The following is a 20,704-nucleotide window of genomic DNA, read 5'->3' on the forward strand; positions in this document are numbered from 1 at the left end:
GAGAACTAGTGCGGGACTGTGCTGAGAGGCAGACTGTCAGGGATCCAGATGGCACTCTGCTCCATGCCTATGCCACCACTTTTTAGCTGAGGGCCCCTGGCGTTTTATGTGGCCTTCGGAGTTTCAGTTTTTTGCTTTGTCAAACGGGCTAACCGCTTCTTATGGGGTGCCTTGCCACACGGCAGGTGCTTCATGAATGTTGGCACCACTCCTGTCCCTCTACACTGTCTCCCAAATTCTATCCATACTCTTAGGGGCAAATCAATGACATTGGTGCAACTGGAGGTTTTCCTTGGGTCCCATTCTACATTTTCCTTCTTTCTCGCAGAAGCTAAACATGTCTAAACATGTCTTCTCCCTCCCACCTTCCCCCACCTACACCCCCTGGGTCCTCTGTCTCCCAGGAAGGGAGCATGAGGCAGGGATCCCTTCCTTTTCTCAGCAGGGTCTAGGTTCACAGGCTCATATTGACTGAGAACCCTACTTTGGAGCTACAAACTGCCTCTCCCGCGAAGCTGAGCAGCTGAGCGTCACAGAGAACCAACCACCCAAGTGCTTTTGTGTGGTCTTTTCCCCTTCGCCCGAGCCTGGCACTGGGAGGAGACCCGTTGAGGTAACACCCAGGTCAAGGTGCGAGCTGTCCCCCACAGGCAGCAGGAGGAAGGGAGGGACTGACTGTGTCATAAGCTGGCCTGCCCTGAGTTAAAAGATTTTCGCCCGAGGAACAATATCTCGAACTCTTTTCTATCTTGGAGAGTGACTCACGCACTGGGAAGGGTGTAAACACAGGTGTAATATTGGCCTGCAGAGGAACTGGGTGCCCCAAGTACGGTTGAAGGCCAGCTCTCCAAGCCAACGCTGCTCGCATTCCACTTGCTGAATACTAAAGTTCAAAGAGGTTAGGCCATTCGCCAGAGGCCTGGGGAGAGGGGCTGGGCAGGGGCTGGAATCTCGGTATCCCCAGCCCGGCTCCCTCCAGTGCCATCCCACTTACACAGGTGCCCACGCCGCTTTTAGAGCCCACCGTCCCTGATCTTGTAAGTCCACTCCCGACACCCCCCCTTCCTCCTTTGGTCTTCGTCGTCTTCCCTCCTCCCTCTCCGCCAGCGTCTCGTGGATGGAGGGATGCAGGGCGCACCGACACCTATACCTGTGCGTGCCCGGTGGTTAAGGGAGGCTGCGGGCGCCGTGGCCGGTCCACCCAGCAGAACGGCGCAGGGCCGCGGGTGAGGAGGGGCCGCGGACTGGGGGTGGGCTCGGCGGGCCGCGGGGGTCAGCGGGCGCCGGGGCTCGGGCTCTGGGCGGAGCGTCGCGGCGGCGAGCGGAGGGAGGGAGGGAGGAGGGCGGGCGGGAGTGGCTGAGCGCGGAGTTCCGAGGCCGGGGCGGGCGCGGGAAGCGCGCGAGGCGAGCGGCGGGGCTGCGGGGCCCCGGGGGCGGCGGCGGACGCAGCGAAGGTGCGGCGGGGAGCCCGGGCGAGCGGGCGGGCGGGCGGCGTAACCCGAGGCGGAGGGGGCGGAGCCGCGCTCGCAGCTGCCACCCGGGCCGCCAGGCCCAGGCAGACGCAGCCGCCGGCGGCCGGGCGGGCACCGCGCGCAGGCACTCCGCGAACAATGCTCCGGGGCGCCCGGCCCCGCGGCGGACGGCTCAGTCACCGACGGCGAGGCCGGGGGAGCGCAGCGCCGAGGTGAGCCCGGGACGCTTGGTGGAGCGGGGCGGCACCGGGGGAGGGCTTCGCGGGGGCGCTGGGTGGCCGGCGAGCCCCTGCCCTGCCGGCGTCCCCGGGTGACAGGCGGCTCGCGGGGCGCGGGCAGCGTCCCGACCGCGTGCGACGGCTTGCGCCGGAGCTGGAAGACTGCGGAGCCGGACGGGCGTTCTCGCTTCATTCTAAAAACGCTCTCTTCCAGCCCGGGAAAGTTTCCCTGGAGTTCCCGGAGGGGATCTGCTGTTGTGGTGATGGTTTCACTGGTCGTGCTGGTCGGGCTACTGTGTTTGTGGCTGAAGGCTGAGGCGCTAGGGGATTGCTTTACCACCGCGAAGTCTTGTCCCTGGAGTCCCGGAAGACCCCCGCCCCCGCCCCGGGCTCCTCCGACCAGACCCGGGGTGATGGTTTGGGAGTCCAGGGAAGCTACCTCTTAGGTAGCCGCGGATCTCCCGAGGGGATGAAGTGATGCCCTTTTCCCGAGCCGTGGTGAGCCCTGAGAAACGGGATCACATCTAGAGCACGCCCTTCACCTTTGCCGGTGTCCCCCGCCGGCCGGCGGCATCCGCGCACTCGCACACGCTCGGGGAACAGGACCCGTCCACTTGTGAGCCTGGGAATGGGAACGTAGGCGGCCGAGCTTTCTCAGCCCGCCCTGTGCTTTACTGTGTCTGCTTCTCCCCGGGGAAGCTCAAACCGCGCATGGCTTTGCAGACAGGTAGCAGAGCCCAAAGGTCCAGGGCCGAGGAGTTTTCAAGGTCCCGAAGGCTTTATTGATCTCGGCTCTGAACTATCCTCAAAAACCCCACTCTCTTCCTTTTCTAAGAAGGAAATCTGACCGAAAACCCCAGGAAGTATGCAGTTAGTTGCCTTATGGTGCTGACTCCAGAGGGGGCAAAGCCCATTCTTCCAGCCGAGATTAGCTCATACAGCACTGGACAGAGTCAGAAAATGAAAAGTTGTGTAAATATAGTTTATTCTCCTGTGTGTGTGTGGGGGGGGAGCTGGTTAAGATTGTCACGTTCTACTTTCTGCCTGGTCAACTCTGCCCAATAGTGTAGTAAACCCAGACACTTTATGTACATATTACTTTTCCCAGGTATTGCATCAATTTATTTGCAATATATAATATATAGAATTTTTTTGATGAGAAATTTCTGGAATTCGGTCACTTTAGAGTAAGGCATAAGCAACTTCCGGTGCAAATATGAAGGATATTTGAAGTTAAAATATTTAGTTTTATGGATCCAGCCACCCTGATTCTTCACATTCTTTTTGAAATGGAATTGAAATGTATCTGACAGCTCCAGCCTTGGAAACTGCAGCCACGAACCTAGTGCAGCAGTTTGCAGTGGCAAAGCTATTTTATCATGACTTGAATCAGAAAGAATTCCGAGATCTTTTTTTCTAATCTTACACTGCAGCCTCCCACTGAAATGGGGGGATTTGCATAATTCTGGGGGCCGCTTCCCCTGTGAGGTAAGGAATGTGGGCTGGGAAGGTGCCATTCCCAGGCTGTGGAGAGCTGGCACTGCTGAGCCTGTCCTCCTTCTACTTTGTGAATGCCACTTGCATGTCACTCTGTCTTTTATTGAAAGCAAATAGGAGATAATTCCAGACACAGTAATGCAATGTCAGAGCCTTTCGTGGCCCCACAGACCCAGTGGGAGAGTCTTTTTCAGAGACTGAAAAACCAGTTTTAACAGGACATAAGTGAGTCAGTGATGGTGGGAGGTCAGGGCCTCCTTCATTTCTTATTCACTGACTTCCTCTTAAATCCTTGTGTCTCCTGGGCAGTGTGGTGAAAGTCGGTGCCCACCTGCAGAAAGTTTGAGCTGAAGATGGGAGCAAGCAGAGGACCCATAAACTAGTGAGGGGTCTTTAGGAAATTCTGGAGCAATAGTAATCAGTAAGAGCCTCCTACACTGGCAGGACTGTTGGAGGCCAATGGTTACAAAGGACAAGGGACCTTAAAACATAGGATGTCTATCCATCCCTGCCAAGTTTGTGTTTCAAGCTGCCCGCTGAGGAGGAAATGAGATCTGGCCACCCAAAGCTGCTTCTCTGTGAATGCCTGGCTGTCTCTGGGAAAGTGGTAGAGTGCTAACCTCCTCAGATAGCCCAGCCTGACTTAGAGCTGGTGGGAAGCCGAGCCTCACAGAGTTGGCGTCCAAGCTCTGCGCCCAATATCTCAGTGAGGAGTACTGAACTTCGCCTACATGACCATGACTTTTCTGTGACACAGAGGTCTCGTCAGCCTTCACATATCGACTTCTAGAGAGTGAGTAACATATTCACCACCCATGAAGACCAAAATTCTTCCTTCCTCCACTTTTCCTTCTCTTACAAAATTATTAGCAGTAAGCATATAGCTGTGTGGTGACAGTGACTTTAAGAGACAAAGCCAGGCCATGGTTTCTCTGCTTGTTAAAGACCAGTTACCTCTTCTGGAGAACTTGGCAAGGAGACCTCTATTTGTGTGTATTTGGAATAGAAGAGTCTCCAGCACTCATTAAAGGAAGGGAACCATAAGACACTTCCAGCAATTGCTTGAGCAGTCCGACTTCAGAATGTTCATTTAGCTAAAAGATATGATTGGTTTCTTCATTAGCAGGGGGCTGGGGAGAGGGCTATACATTTGGCTTCCACGGTCATTGGTTAAGTACCTTGTCTGTGTGTGTGTGAGACAAGAAAAGAAGTGCTTCCCACAAGGACTCTGGAATGCTCTTTGGAGCTTCCTGGCAATTCTACCTGGGTAGTCCTGTTGATTGTTTAGACAGTGTCAACCTTGGGCAAATTCTCACCAGAAAAAGTGGAGTGCCACCCTCAGGGTACAACTGTCACTATTCAAGGAGAATCTTTGCACCTTGGGCTCTTCAAAAGATTTTCTTCTTAAAACTTTCTCCTGAAAAGATGGTGGTTCGTGCTCAGTTGGAAGCAGTCAGCAGTAGGAAAGCAGACAATGGGGAGCTAATTAGTATCATGGTGAAGTCAAGGTGAGGCAAGGAGTCCTGGCCTAGTGAGCTCCTCTTTCTAGCATGTCTCCAGACCTGTAGAATGGGGACCCCACTTATCTGATGGAGAGAGCTATTCAGGTTAATTGATTAACATCTCAGCCCTTCGCACTTTCTCAGGGATGAGCTTACTGGGGGTCATTGGGGGTAAACTGGGCTTTCAGCTTTATTTTCAGCAATAGTGAGCTGTTGTGACAAACTGATCACGTCTCCCCAGAACTATGATAGTTCAACTGACTATTCAATAACCTGTCCATGTCATACGTATTCTGTCTAGTCTCTCTCAGACCAGGAATGTGGAGACATGTACTTCTTTGTCTTCTGCTCTCCAATTGGGCATGTAGTCCAACTTATTCAGCACAGAGTTGAGCGGTGTATGTAAGAAAAGGGAAGAGGCGGAAGTTCCATGATGTAAAGCCTTCTGGCAATGTGCCCCTGGAGGATGGGCTAGCACCAAATCTCTCTCCTTTCTCAACCATTGGTCAGAAGTGTGGATTCCAGGGGCTGAAGAGATGGCTTAGCGGTTAAGGCACTTGCCTGAGAAGCCTAAGGACCCAGGTTTGATTCCTCAGTACCCATGTTAGCCAGGTGCACAAGTGGCATATGCATCTGGAGTTCGTTTGCAGTGGCTAGAGGCCCTGGTGCACCCATTCTCTGTCTCTCTATCTGCCTCTCTCTCTCTCTCTCTCGTTCACAAATAAATAAATATTTTAAAAATTTTGTTTAGGACTGGTGAGATGGCTTAGCAGCTAAGGCGCTTGCCTGAGAAGGCTAAGAACCCAGGTTTGACTCCCCAGAACCCACATGAGCCAGATGCAGAAGGTGATGCGTGCAAGTAGCTGGCACAAGTGCACGAGGTGGCACACACGTCTGGCGTTCATTTGCAGTGGCCAAGGCCCTGGCGAGCTAGCTCTCTCAGTCTCTTGCTCTCTGTCTCATAAAAAAATATATGGAAAAAAGAAATGTGGGGCTGGAGAGATGTCTTAGTGGTTAAGGCACTTGCCAGCAAAGCCTAAGGACCCGTGTTCAACTCTCCTGATAATGCATAAGGCAGACGTACAAGTGAGGCAAGAGCAAGCGCAATGCCCATTAGGTGGCGTGAGTGTCTGGAGTCTGGTCGCAGTGGCTGAGGCCCAGGCGCGCCAATTCTCCCTCCCCCACCCCTCTCTCGGTCCCCTTAAAAAGAAAAGAAAAGAAATGTGGCTGCCCAATGCAGAGCCCTGCCTGCTTCTACTCTCATTTAGTTCTTGGCCCAAGCCTGTGGGCTATTGTCTGGAAGCCATTGCTCTTATTTATTGTACTACCTTGTGGATTTATTTCTCTGGGCAGTGCCCCCGGCTCTGGACTCCTCAATGTCTCACAGAATGTATGGACTAGGTCCAGGCTTCTTATCTCAACCGCTGTGTGATTTATTTTTGTATTTGCACCAAATCACTCATTGTCTTAGACGACTGAAATCTTCTGTTATGTTCTTTGTGTGAGAAAAAGGTCCATTCTTAGTGTTCACAAGTTCTGCTAAGACCACATCACTGGAGAGTGTTGAAGAGCCTTGTAATGAGTGAGGAGCCCAGACAAAGGGAATACCCAACACTACCTTTCTTTCTCCCCTTTTCATCTTATTTCTCCTTCTCCCCAACTTCATAAGGGGGCTGTCATTGCTTATGCACCCATCTTCTGGCAGGGCAGATTCTTAATCAGGCCAGTGTTCTGCCTTTCCAGGAAGCTGCTCTGGAACCCACCTCTCCCTCCCATAAGACCACACCAGAGAGCCGGGCACAAGATGAACCAGCATCCTATTGGCCCACAATGCTCCAGACCATCCGACTGAACCCCGAGAGTCCCAAAATGTCTGCGTGCAGTGACTTTGTGGAGCACATCTGGAAGCCCGGGTCCTGTAAGAACTGCTTCGGCTTGCGGAGTGACCACCAGCTCGCAGCTGGCCGTCCCCAGCCCAGAGCAGGCAGCCTGCCCCCTCCGCCTCGCCTGCCCCCCAGGCCTGAGAACTGCCGCCCAGAAGATGAAGGTGTGAATGGCTCTGGCTACTCCAAACCCACCATCGCTGTAAAGCCCACCATGATGAGCTCTGAAGGCTCCGATGTGTGGACTGAGGCCAGCCTGAGCACTGAAGTCCCACAGGTGAGGCTGACTAACCCCTGTGGTATTCTGCTGTGGCTGTTCCTACTCTAACACGTGGTGGCTGGCTGGCAGCCAGGGAGGGGTGTTGAAGCAGGAATCCTGCAGGAGAGCTGCCCACCCGCCTGCCCCCAGATTGCTTGACCTTTAATGGCTAGCTATCTCCACCATTCGATCTGTTCCTGTAGGCTAATATCCATTAGTGCAGTATGTCAAGATTCCTCCTGTGATTTGAGACTTGTATAGGGCAGACCAAAAAAAAGTTTTAAAAAACTATCAGCCAATAATTTTAGCTATCTACCCAAGAAGCATTCATTGCATAATTCACCTGTACTCAATACTTTTCCATATGAACTCCAGCAACCATATACTCATGACTAATCGTGTTTCACCTCTGCCCCTCTCCCTCCTTTCCCTGTGATTTCACAGGAGACACAAGCTTCATATCATTTTAGTATATACGTTTTAAAGATAAAGTCTTTTTTAAAAAATGCAGTTGTGAGCTGGAGAGATGGCTCCATGGGTAAAGTTCTTGTTGTGCAAGTGTGAGAACCAGAGTTCAAGTCTCCAGAACCCACCTAAATGCTGGGTGGGCGTGATGGTCCATCTGAAATCCCATTGTTTGGGAGGTGGAGATGGGGGAGTTCCTGGGACAAGCTGGCTAATCACACCCGCAGAATAGACAAGCTCTGACTGATTCTATTTCAGTAAATAAAGTGGTAATGGTCGAAGAAGACACCTGATATCAACCTCTGGCTTCCACAAGCACTTATGCCCATGTATACACATGTCCACACACATATGAGTATGCTTACACCCATATGCACAATACACACTCATTTACATACAAAAATAAAATATAGACACAATGCCATAATTATATTAGCAGATATTCCTTAGTATCACTTAATACCCAATCTGCTCATACATAAAGTTTTGAAGTGTGAATTTTGCCAGCTTCATCTAGAATCACTCCAGAGTTACACTCTTAGAGGTTCTACATTTCTCCTTGTTCTGTAGGGACCCTTTAGACGAGGATAGTTGTGGAGAATGCATGTGGGTCAGGGCTACTTCTGGACACGTCTTAAAGGCTATATGTCTACCACAGTCTAAGAGCTCTTGCTCCACTTGGGCCTCTTTTTGCTTCAGCCCATGTGGTACGTGGATCAGGAAGGGTGTGTGAGCACATGTGAAAACAAAGGTCACTTAAATCAGGAGAGGCTTATGTGAAGAAAGGTATTTCCTGTGGTTGCAACAAACTCAGTGTCTCTTTCAGTGCTGGTCCACGTTCCCTAAGCTGGCTACACCCATTCACCAGGCTGCTCTTGACACCTTCAACTTTCACCTACATCAGCCAGTAGCTCTTTCTGTTCAGAATGCCCTGGGAAAGGAGCCACATGCAGGCCCTGCTTTGAAACTATCTCTAAAAGTACTCAGTGAGGGGGGAATTGTCTAGAAGAAAAGGAGACAGTGACTTCATTGATGGGAATGACGAGGCCACATCTTTTCTCGTTGCCCAACTAGTCCAACTACTTAGGCCAGGCTGGGGCTGAGGTTACAGCTGTTAACTGGAAGAAAGGCAGCTGTATGGCATAGCCCCTTCCCCCCCAAAAAAGCCTACCAAAAAGCAAGGAAGCCCAGACCCAGCTCAGAAATCCTTCCTTAGCCTCCTGCTTTGTTCCTGCTACTCACCTGATTTAAAAAAACATTATGATTTTTGTTTTTTCATGCACCATAACAGAGTTCTCGAAAACAAATATAATAAAATAAAGCCAGGCATGGTGGCACACGCCTTTAATCCCAGTACTTGGGAGGCAGAGGTAGGAGGATAGCTGAGAGTTCAAGGCTAGCCTGAGACTACATAGTGAATTCCAGGCCTTCACAGAACCAGGGTGGGCCATGTAGCTCAGTATCTGGGATGACAGATGGCTTTGTGGGAGCCCCAGCTATGATCCTAAGCACTGGGGAGATGGGAAGGAAGGGAAGTGGCTGTGTGCCTTGCTTGCCCAAGTCTACCTCCCATGTTCCTGCCTCTCTGTGGGGCACATTTGCAGTGTTACAACTTGCCTTGCACCTTTTCTTTCTAAGAAAATCTAATTTAAGTCTTTTAACTTTGGCTGTGTAGGTCATCTGGAGACGAACTCCAGGCAAGCTCCAGCTCCCAAAGAAGGAAGATGTACCAGTAGTTTACCTGGGCAGCTTTCGTGGAGTGCAGAAGCCTTCCGGTCCCCCTGCCTGCACAGATGGCAACCCTCGCTGCCCCCCAGCCTATGCCATGGTCGGGCTGCACAGCCTAGAGGCCCGAGGGGAGAGGAACACCACTTTCCACCCAGTGAGCTTCCCAGAGGAGAAAGCTGGGAGGGACAAGAAACCCTTATTACCCTACCAGGAGCCACCCTTGGCTCAGGACAGCTTCCGCCAGAAGCTGGCAGCCTTTACTGGGATGACATCTGGCTGCCACAAGGGCCCCAGGCCCTGCCCTTCTCCACAGCCCCTGCAGGGGGAGTCTCTGCCCTCCGAGGATGACAGTGACCAAAGGTGCTCTCCCTCAGGGGACAGTGAAGGTGGCGAATACTGCTCCATTCTGGACTGTTGCCCAGGAGGTCCTGCCATCAGTGACGCTGTGGATGGCTCCCGGGGTAGACTAGGTGGAGGGGACTGCATGCCTGAATGCTGGGAGCAGGGGACATGTGCAGGGCCCCAGCAGGAAGAGAAGCAGGTCCTGAGTGTCCCCAGGGAGTGTTGTGTGCAGGGCCCCACAGCAACCCCACCCCGCCTGCGTCCCAAGAACCCGTCCCTTACCTCAGAGGCTGCCAGTTCCGATGGTCTGTCCTGTGTCAGTGGTGGTAGCAGTGGAGCCAGCAGCCCCTTGGCTCCCCACCTGGAGAGTGATTACTGCTCCCTCGTGAAGGAGCCTGCCCCGGGGAAGCAGCCCGACTCTGGCTGCCATGTGGCCACATCTAGCAAATGTCCAGGCATACCTGAGGAGCCCCAGCCCCTGGCCCATCCCAGAGAGGCTCTGCAGCCAGAACCCATCTACGCGGAGAGTAGCAAGAGGAAGAAGGCAGTTCCTTCCGCCAAGGCAGAGCAGGCAGCTGCGGCTCAGGCCCTGGGCCAGCATCAGGTATGGACGGGTGATGCCAGGGTTCAGAAAACATCCTCTGGCTGGGGCCAAGGCAGGGACAGCCCAGACGTGGCTCCCCATGTGGCAACCACTATTACAGTCATAGCTGCCCACCCAGAAGAGGACCACCGGACCATCTATCTGAGCAGCCCAGACTCTGCGGTGGGGGTGCAGTGGCCACGTGGGCCTGTGGGCCAGGACCTGGAGGCCAGTGAAGAGGAACCTGCAACTGGGCAGGGGCGGGGCTCCAAGGAAAGCCATCCTCACGATGTGACTGAGAACACACCCAAGGGGAGGCCTGCCATTCCTCCCAAACTATCCAAAAGTAGTCCTGGAGGGTCCCCAGCATCACCATCTACCTCCCCTCTGGCTGACCTCGGTGAGGGGAGCTCAGGTGGCAGCAGCACTGGACCCCAGCCTTTATCTCGAATCCCGGCTGACCTCACTTCTTCCTGCCAGACGGACTGTGTTGCTGCCAATGACTCTGCCAAGTGCCCCTCACCTGCCACTTCCTCTTCAGCTTTGGACCAGAGGCGACCTAAGTACCAGACTGGAGCCTGGAGTCGTCAGTGCCGGATAGAGGAAGAGGAGGAGGTGGAGCAGGAGCTGTTGAGTCAAAGCTGGGGGAGAGATGTAGAGAGCTGCACCAAGAACCACTCAAACTCCTCTGGGCAGAGTTGCAAGGCTGGAACTGGTATGAGCAAATCAGCCTCTTTTGCCTTTGAGTTCCCGAAGGACAGAAGTAGGGTGGAGATGTTCTCACCTCCTCCTCCACCTCCAAAGTCAAGGTGAGTACCAAAGCCTCTGTGGGAAGAGATAATTGTAAAGGAAACAGTGTTGGTCTGCAGGACCTCTCCTAGAAACTTCTGTCTGTTTTCTCTCTCTGGAAAGCATCAGGTCCGGCCTGGAGTCCTGTTCATTCAGGACGGGTGTCTTCGCAAAGGCCACTGTACATGTATAAATTTCCCAGTGCCCCACGCAGCCTTCAGAGAGCAGGTGTGTTCTTTGTGCTCCACAAACAAGCCTGTCAGCAGGGCCTTGCTTGGAGTGGTTATTTGGAATGAAATCCTTCAAAGAAGCACTAGGGGGCTAGAGTTGTAGCTCTGTGGTAGAGTGTTGGCCTACTGTATACAAAGTCCTGGGTTTGATCTCAGGACTACGGGGGAAAAAAAAAAAAAAGCACCAAGGGTAGGTGTGCAACTTCTGTGATAGAGCCCCACGCTTAGCATGAGTGAGGCCCTGGGTTCGATCCCCAGCACCGCAAAAATGCTGCCAAGTTCCTGCTATTTTCAGGTGCATACATTTTCATAATTTGTCATTTTCCCCCCGTATGTATAAAGTGTCTTGTGCAGGCCTTTTCAAGGAAACTATGAAAGTTTTCATTTGTCCCAACATGCAAGAAAAATGTCACAGGAGGTTACACTACAGGAGTTTTGGAGGCCAAACTAAGTGTGCTCAGTAAAACTGTTGCCACAATGATGATTATGCTTTGGGACCAAAATTAGAAAAGAGGAAGCTTTGCATGTGGTTAGTAACCCTCAGATGTGGGCTTTTCAAGGGAAAAACAGTTCCTTGCTGAAACTTACGGCTTTCTCCCCTGCTTCACTGCTGTCCTGTACTTTAATGTACCTTTCAAAAGTGCTAGGAAAAGAAATGTTTGGTTTTTCTTACTATGACTCAGCTATGCATAGAATTTAAATTCCAGGAAAAATTATTTCTTTGGTTGATGCAAAACTGATTTTTATCAGAGAGAAAGCAGAAACCTGCTGTTTTGTTTGTTTGTTTTTTAAGACAGCCTTTCCAGACAGACAGGCTCTGGCCATGTCCTTGCAGTGTTGTATTTGAGCAGATGTGCCTCTGGGTTACTCTTAGAAGCAAGAGGGTTGACCACAGCAAGAAGCGGCTGCAAAGTTGCCTTTGAACATCAAGGCATTTCAGGCTGTGATGTGAGCCAACATGGCCTTAATCTTATGACCACTGCTTTGTTCTGGAATAGCCGTAGCCACCTTCTGGACTCCAGGTGATTGCAGACACTTCCTGTTTCTTTGGTTATAGTCTTGTTTTTGTTTGTTTGTTTGATTGACTGGTTTTTGTTTTTTGATTTTGTTTGTCTGGTTGGTAGGTTTGGTTTTTTTCCCAAGTGGTAGGAGTAAAGGCCTGGGCCGCCATGCCTGCAGACTGTAGCTTTAACACTCTGAATGAATGAGCAATTCAGCAGCTGAGCTCCCATTTATAAAGCACTTCCCTCAATTGAGGTTTAGATTTGAAGATGTTAGACATACTAACTCATTTAATGCCCAGAGTAGCCCCGTGAGGGATGAATTAATGACCAGACCCAGTCCACAGATGACAAAATGGACAAAGAACTAAAGGAAGCTGCTTACAGTCACAGCTGTCCCTGTAGCCCCGCCCCAGGTCTGTGCTCCGGAAGTTCAAGAACACCTCCAGGCACTGTCCCGCTCCTCTCACTGGTTGGGCAAGCCACACACTGTGGGGTATGGACAGACTCTGCAATGATCCCGTTACAGTGCTTTCCTAATGCCCACTCCTGGGATGAGCGAGACAGCAGGGTTCCCTGGGAGGTTAGCTGTTATGCAGGGAAAAGCCACCCCAGGCTCTTAAGTGTCACAGCGACACCCATGTCCTGTAGGAACTTGGACATACCACTTAAGCCTTGGAAAAGTAACTAAAATTTTCTTAAGAGTCATAGGACTTGGAGAAATCCTGGTCACCATAGCAACATGACTTGGGAAGGGGTTTAATTATTTTCTAGGATAAGATGAGAAAGTCTTGGTCCAGTGTATTATGCTAAAGCCCTTGGGCTATCTGCAGCTTAGGTTAGGTGGGAACCTCAGAGTTTCTGGATTGCAGGTCTTTCTACAATGAACAACAACAACAAAAAAATGGAAATTATTTTCAGGACTTTGGGGATAAAAGTTTAGGAAATTAAATTAAGGGAATACAGTCTACTTGGGGAAGCATGTTCATTTTCCAAGCACTGCTGACATTTTTGAACCTCTCCATGTCCCTGTGAGGAGAAGATGGAGGTCCCTGTTGGGACTATAAACTGACCTTTCATTCTGGAGCTCAGTCCTCACTGAACTCCTATGGGGAGAGTGCCAGGCGCCACAGAGCAGCCCAACCTTAGTGATCAAGATATAGGCAAACCAGTATTAATGAAAATGCAGTCCCTCGTTGAACCAGTATCGCTACCAGGGGCACACAGGTAATTATGGCAAGCTGACAGCAGTTTTTCCAGGAGAAAATTTGGAACATTCTTCAAGCAACATGAAAGGTAGAACTTCTTTCTTTGCATGGAGCCACATCTTAAATGGCCCTCTCTCTAATAATAACATCTCTGCTGTGTGTGCTGGATGCTTAGAACCTCAGAAGTAGGTTGTCTCATGCAGGGTCATGTTTCCACTTACTCATTGCATAGACAGGCCAACCTGCCTTCTTGGGGCAGCATAGAAGAACAGGCAGTAATTTTCTGGGTTGCCCATCACCGTGCCTTACAAAACTGACTCACAGGATAGATGTTCAGGGTGACCCGGATTTTCTATGGTCCTTCAGTGAGTGTTTGACAATAGTTATCTATCTGAGATGTTTCCCTCTGATTGTCCTTCAGGACAAAGACTCTACAAGCCCATTTCACATGCCAGCAGCACCTTCTTTGGAAGTGTTTAGGTGCACATCTTCCTACCGGGCAGGTAAGGGAGAGCTCAGGCCCTTCCTTCCTCTCTGCTGCCAAGGCAGCCGCCTATTCCCACAAACTCACGTGATTTAGAAGGATGGATCCCACCAAATGTCTGGGTCACCCTGCTCCAGTTCAGGGCAGGGTTTTGAGATAAGGACTGACAAGTACTGTTGGCTAGGAAACACAGACCTGTAGGCAAGAAGCATGGACTGTTATCTCAGCCATCACCTTCAAGACTTAAGGCAGTTTAATGAGAACTGCAGTGCCTGGGGAAACAATTAAGGTGCAGAAGAATCCCTTCTCATTCTGCCCTTTATTTCTCTACAAATGCAAACCCAGTGTGAAATGACCTGTGACTTTTGAGTGACAAGGTCAAAGGAGCTTCATCTAGTTAAGGCAGACAAGTGATTCACAAAGAAACCCTAGATTAGGGTGATAGGCCTGGGCTCAGTCATGACCTTGAAGATGACATGGTTTAGGTGATCTGGGCTTCCACATAGTTTGGTCTCAGGTAAGGTTTAACAGAAAGAACAGTTTCCCCAAGAAAGTGAGAGGTGTCTTTATTTGAAAGTTATCAGTAGGGAAATTTTCATCTTACCCCACTACTTGGTACACTGTTCCCTTCCTCCTAGGAATGCTGGGAGCAATGACTGCCAGTCCTGGGGTTTTCTTTCCTCTTTAGTCCCTTCCCATGTTGCTTTTCAGCAGACAGGAGGGATGGCATCATCAGTGGAGTTCTTTTCTGTCCACAGAGGCAGCCACATTGCTAAATGGAGGAACTGGCACATCTTCATTGTGTGTTCTGTCCTGTAACCTGGACACACAGCATGACCCCGAGCATTGGAATAGAATGAATGAGATGTCTGTCCGCAGCCTCCATATCTAATCTGATTAGAACTTCAAGCATTTGGTCCTGGACTCACTTTCCACTGTAGCAAATGCCAGTGGGGTGGCACCCATATATAGGATATCTTGTTGCCTTGATTTCTTGTTTTCTGGGCTTAGCTATGTGGCACCACAGCTTGCATTAGGAAGCCCTATGTCTAGAGAATTTTCTCTAACTACGTATAGTCTTTCTGACCAAATTTACATAGGCATGCTGGAGACGGAGTTGGTTAGGGAGAATGAACACTGGGCATACCCCATGGGAGAAGTTGCCCTCCCCCTGACACGCAGTTTGGCAGAAGGAACAAAGCATGAGCAACAACAATGCAAGTTTATATTCTGCTATGCCAAAGGCAAATTAATAAACAGCCAGCCTCTTCCCATGAACTTGTAGACAGAACCTGGAAATGTGAGACATGTTATGTGTTATTAGTAGCCTCAAAACTAATTCCTATCTCCTCGTGTTAGTTTTAAATAACTGCCGATTTGACCATAGTATATATGAAACCCTAAGACCTTATATATAATTTTGAGCATGTATCCTTGACTGTGGCTAGGAATTAGAGATTCTTTAATTCCTTTTAATTGGACTCAATACAAGATGCTGTGAGGTTCCATGACTGGGGTTTTGTCTCTGAAGGTTCTGATTCCATGGGTATAAATGCAGGTAGCAGACGTGAAGTAGGACTGCCAGAGGCTCTCCTCTGCCTTGACTCCCTTTGGTGGTATGAGAATCCCTGCTGTGGGATGTGGATTCCCACACAGTCTGTGCTTTATTCAGAAACACAAAGGAAAACTCAGTTTGGTGTGCAGAAGTAACTAAGTTATAGCCCTCTCTTGTCAGAATAAACACACACACACACACACACACACACCCTGTTTATTTCATTTTCCAGAAAAGCACCTAAGTTCATGCTTGGCTCCTAATAGGTGGTTAAGAAATATTAAGAAAAGAAACAAAGGGCTGAAGAGATGCTTAGCAGTTAAGGCACTTGCCTGCAAAGCCAAAGGACCCAGGTTCGATTCCCCAATACCCACCACATAAGTCAGATACACAAGGTGCCACATGTGTATGGAGTTCATTTGAAGCAGGTGGAGGCCCTGAAGCACCTTTTCTCTTTCTCTCTCTCTCTCTGTCTATAATATGTGTGTGTGTATGTATGTATGTATGTATGCGTTATATATCTGCCTCTCTGTCTCTCTCTAATAAATTAAAAATATAAAGAGAAGTTTCTCAGAAAAAGAAAAGTTGCAAGTAGCTACTATGGATGGATACTATAAAGTATCCATCTGAACGTAGGACTCTTAGTAACCCGAGTACTCTGTCCATGCCTCACTTTGGGCAGATAGCAGTATGTCTTGTGTTGCATAAAAAATGGGTCCATGTTTGCCCCCTTCGAGAAATTGTAAACTACTGGGCATGCCGAACCCATGTCTCATGCAGTCTTCCTTGATGTCTTGATAGCATTCCTTAGCACAGAGCCGGATGGGATACATAGTAGATGCTGTGTTCAGAACTGCAATTTTTTTCAATGTGTGTGTGTGTGTGTGTGTGTGTGTGTGTGTATGATGTATGCACAAGTATGCATGTGCAGTTGCATGCACCTTGTGTGCAGATGCCAGAGAACATCAGGTGTTCTCTATAACTCTTCTGCCTTATTTCCTTGAGACACAGTCTCTCACTGAATCTGGGGATGCTGTTTTTCAGTGACCAGCGAGCTCCAGAAATTCTCATCTCTGCCTTTCTCAAGACTGGGGTTACAGGCATACTTGGCCATGCCTGTTTTTTTTTGTTGTTTTTGTTTTTGTTTTGGTTTTCAATGTGGATTCTGGGGATCAAATTCAGGGCCTTATGCTTGCATAGCAAGCACTCTTACCTGCAGAGTCATCTCCCCAGCCCCAGAATTGATTTTTTTTTTTTAAGGACCATAGTATATACATGTGAAACAACTCTTGTTCTGATTTTTTTCACTTGATACCCACTGTAATTTTATGGCTACTCATGCTCAGTAGCACATTGTCACCTTGAGCTAAAGACACTGAAGTTCGTAAGTGTTAATGCTTCAAGGGGGGCAAACACCACACAGGCACAATGTGTCCTTTCATGGATTAGTTACTCCCTAATGATCATACATTTCACTTCTGCCGCTGGACTGTATTCCTCTGCCCATCCCCTTTCTTTAAGCTGAGCAGGTGTGCGGAGCCAGTCCCTTCTTGCCACAAGAATGTTCCTCATAGTCATTATCCAAGGCTTTTTTTCCATCAGCGAGTAGCAAGAAACCCTAGGGTGTGGCTTTGCTTCTCTTAGTACAACTTCTTTCTTCATGCTTCCTTAGCAAAGGTGGAAAATACAGGCTGGGCTGTGGTGGCACACGCCTTTAATCCCAGCACTCGGGAGGCAGAGATAGGAGGATCGCCATAAATTCAAGGCTTCCCTGAGATTACAGAGTGAATTCCAGGTCAGCCTGGGCTAGAGTGAGACCCTACCTCAAAAACAAAAAAAAAAAAAAAAAAAAAAAGTGGCAAATACAGACTTGGGCTATGTGACCCAGACCCTATGTCCATCACACAATCAGATGGATTTTGTTGTTGTTGTTAAAATGGCATACCTGTTTTAGGGCCATGGAAGTCACTAATTGGTGAGCAGTGTTCCCTATTAGTGGCCCAAAGAATGTTCTGTTGCTGTTTGGGGATTCTTTTAACTGAATTATTGTCCCATCTCTGGTGATTAGTAAGTGAAATTCAGAAAATAAGTGTTGCCCTACCTAAGCTCATGGGTTTCTGATTTTTTTAAATTAATTTAATTTAATTTATTTATTTGAGAGAGGGGGGAGGAATGAAGAGAGAGAGAGAGAGAGAAAGAGACAGATAGAGTAGAGAGAGAGAATGGATGTGCCAGGGCCTCCAGCCACTGCAAACAAACTCCAGGCGCATGTGTCACCTTGTGCATCTGGCTTACGTGGGTACTGGGGAATCAATCCTGTGTCCTCAGGCTTCACAGACAAGTGAACTGCTAAGCCATAGGTTTCTGATTTTAAAGATCTTTTCTCTTTGTTTGAATTGCTCATTACTTCTTGTGATGACTCTGAACAGAGCCGGATGACTGCCAGGGGTTCACGTACGCACGCTGTTCCCGCGCCGCCTTGCAAAGCCCTGCTTCCCTTAGCTTGGGTCCAGTGTCCTACATGGCTTGTTCTCCTTGCTTCTCCGGCAGGCTTACTTACTAGGTGACAAAGGGAACTTCCACGTGGAAAACTGTTTTCAAAAAGCCCTTCCCAGGCTGGAGAGATGGTCTAATAGTTAAAGTGCTTGCCTGCGAAGCCTACGGACCCATGTTCACTCTCTCCCCATCCCACGTTAGTCAGATGCACTGAAGGGAGGAAAGCACAAGGCTGCACATGCCCACTAGGTGGAGCAAGCATCTGGAGTTTGATTACAGTGGCTGAGGCCCTGGGGCACCAAAAGTCCTTCCCTTTTTACTCAGCTATATTTCTCTTAAGCTGTTTATTACATCTGTAGCTATCAAATGATCGCCTTGATGACTCTTAGTACTTGTTCATATTTCCTGTAAGTGTAATGCTCACGAGTGCCTTGTCTGCCCTTATACCAAGCTCTTACAGTTCAGGGCCTGAGCCCTCTTGTATATCATTCACTTATTCCCTACACAGTGAGAATTCAGTAGAGGTGGAGCCCATGCCACTTACTGGTAGGGAAGAATGGATTGCTTCTTAGGTGATTTTAGACAGCTGGTTAACATTTGGAAAACCAAAAATAGAATCCCAATGAAACCTTGCTTTCTACCACACATGAAAGTGGGCCACAGGTAGGTTGATGATGCAGATATAAAAAATAAAATAAAAAAAAAGTTAATTCAAAAACACTCACAGGGTTTTTAAGACCCTAAAAGTGTAAACCGTAACATGATTGAAAGGCTTTTGTTGAATGAAAGATGCTATAAGCAGATAGCCAGCAAGTGAGAGATTGAAAAGTGGTAGACCACAGAGGAGAGTTCTACAGAAAGCATCCATGGGGCTTGGAAATGAACCGGACAAAATAAGGATCCAGTGTCAGAAGCGTGAGAGTGATGGGTACAATGTTAACCAAAGGAAAACCCAAAATGTATGGCAAGAATAAAAGTTGTTTAGCTTCATTAATATCACGAGATGTGTGAAAGTATAATGAGCTTTATATACAACAGATTGGTGAGGATTACAGAGTCAAGTATTACCAAATTATTGCAAAAATAGAAGAAAACAGCTCTCCGTGCCCTACTAGTGAGGGTAAGGGCTGGGCAAATGTTCTGGAGAATGATATGGCACTACTCAATAAATAAAATTAAGAATTAGAGGGCTGGAGAGATGGCTTAGTGTTAAGGCACTTGCCTGAGAAGCCTAAGGACCAGGTTCTATTCCCCAGTACTCACGTAACCCAGATGTACAAAGTGGCTCATGCATCTGGTGTTTGTTTGCAGTGGATAGAGGCCCTGGCATGCCCATTTTTTTCTCTCTCCCTCAAATAAATAGTGCAGCATTTTCATCTGACCTATGCACATCCTCCCATGTACTTAAATCATGTGTGGATTACTTCTGAATACCTCATATGATTTAAGTGCTGTGCAGTTAGTTATTACACTGGATTGTTCAAGAAATAATGATATGAAACAAAGTTGGCACTTATTTAGTATAAAACCCTTTTCATTTCCAAATACTGACCATGGCTTGTTGAATCTGCAGAAATGGACCCTGTGGGTAGAGAGAGCAGACTATATACATCCATATCATTGCAGTCGTTCTCTAGGATCCCTTTCTTCTTGTAAAACAAGCACTGTAGCATTAATCAACTCTCCGTTTTGTTTTGTTTTTTTCTCCCTGCTCCTAACAAACATCCCTTTCTATTTCCTGTCTCTGATCTTAACTTTGCTTGATAGCCCAGATAAGTGAGATTATATCATGTACATCTTTTTGTGACTGGCTGTTTCATTTATTGCAATGTCTTCAGATTCCATCTTTGTTGTGGTGTATGTCAAAATTTCTTTTTAATGGCTCAATATTTTGCATGTCTATCACCTTTGCCTACCCATTCATCTGTTATTGGTTGCTTGGATTATTTCTGTCTTTGTTTATTGTGAATGATGCTGCTGAGGACAGTCCTGATTACTTTGGGAATATGTACCCAGGATGAGAATTGCCTGGTCATTTTGTTTCATTAAAAGAATTTTTTTTTTGAAGAACTGCCATACATTTTCCCATAACTGCTGCTCCATCCTGTGTTCCCTCCAAAGCGTATATGAGGGTTCCAATTTCTTTGCATCATCCCCATTGTTTGTTATTTTATGTTGTCTTCTTTCTGTTGTTTCTTTTCTTTTTAATAATAGCCACCCTGGTGGGTATAGAATAGTATTGCCTTATTGGTTTTGCTTTGCATTTCTCTAATGCCTGTTGATGGAAGAATTTTTTTCATGTGCTTATTGGTTATTTATAAATTTCTTTGGGGATATATATATATTTAAGCATTTTGCCCAGTGTAAAACTTTTGTTCTTAGTCTTGCTGTTATTGTGTGGGAAGACTTTCTATATACTGAATGTGTGTGTGTGTGTGTGTGTGTGTGTGTGTGTGTGTGTATATGCACAGATACAGATATGTATGTGTATATATATACCTTTATATACATGCCCCTGTGGTGGTTTGAATATAAAATGTTCTCCATAGCCTCAAGTGTTCAGGATTAGGGTTTCTACTAAGCCCCAGTGGTTGGAGTGTCCGGGAAGTAGAGCTGTGCCAGAGGAGGTGTGCTTCTGGGGTTGGACCATGGAGTTGATGTGTGTTGAGAGCTAGCTCACTCTTGCTACCATCTGCCAAAGTGCTGTTGATGTATTGAAGCTTCCCTTCGAAAACATAAGCCTGAAATAAACCCTTTCCCTCCCATAAGCTGCTTCTGGCCGGGTGTTTGTCCCAGCAATGAGAAGGTAACTGCTACAACTCCTTCTCAAAAGTATAAGTTGCTGATATATTTTTCCCATCTGATAGGTTGCTTTTTGCACTATGTTAATTGTATCCACTGACATGCAAAACGCTTTCATTTTGACAAAGTCCAATGAGTCCTTTTTTACTTTTTAGTTTCTGCTCTTGGTGCAGTCCCTCCCTCGCCCACA

General features: G+C 48.3%; 1 protein-coding gene across 4 annotated transcripts in view; it reads left to right on the forward strand.

Moving 5' to 3' along the window:
* Window positions 1-954: 954 nt before the first annotated feature.
* Window positions 955-20,704, forward strand: part of Prag1 (PEAK1 related, kinase-activating pseudokinase 1) — a 57,108-nt gene continuing 37,358 nt past the window's right edge. Inside the window, exons 1-3 of one of the 4 annotated variants that reach the window (XM_045159281.1) lie at window positions 955-1,037; window positions 6,433-6,849; window positions 8,972-10,758. In XM_045159281.1, the coding sequence (XP_045015216.1) occupies window positions 6,520-6,849; window positions 8,972-10,758 (2,117 nt within the window). In that variant the 5' untranslated portion in view covers window positions 955-1,037; window positions 6,433-6,519. Of the gene's footprint in view, window positions 1,038-1,117; window positions 1,227-1,423; window positions 1,455-1,618; window positions 1,685-6,432; window positions 6,850-8,971; window positions 10,759-20,704 lie in introns of those variants that run through there. The other 3 variants (XM_045159282.1, XM_045159283.1, XM_045159280.1) reach the window with 3 other exon arrangements.

Source organism: Jaculus jaculus, chromosome 9 (genome assembly GCF_020740685.1).
Source record: "Jaculus jaculus isolate mJacJac1 chromosome 9, mJacJac1.mat.Y.cur, whole genome shotgun sequence".
Lineage (NCBI taxonomy): Eukaryota > Metazoa > Chordata > Mammalia > Rodentia > Dipodidae > Jaculus > Jaculus jaculus.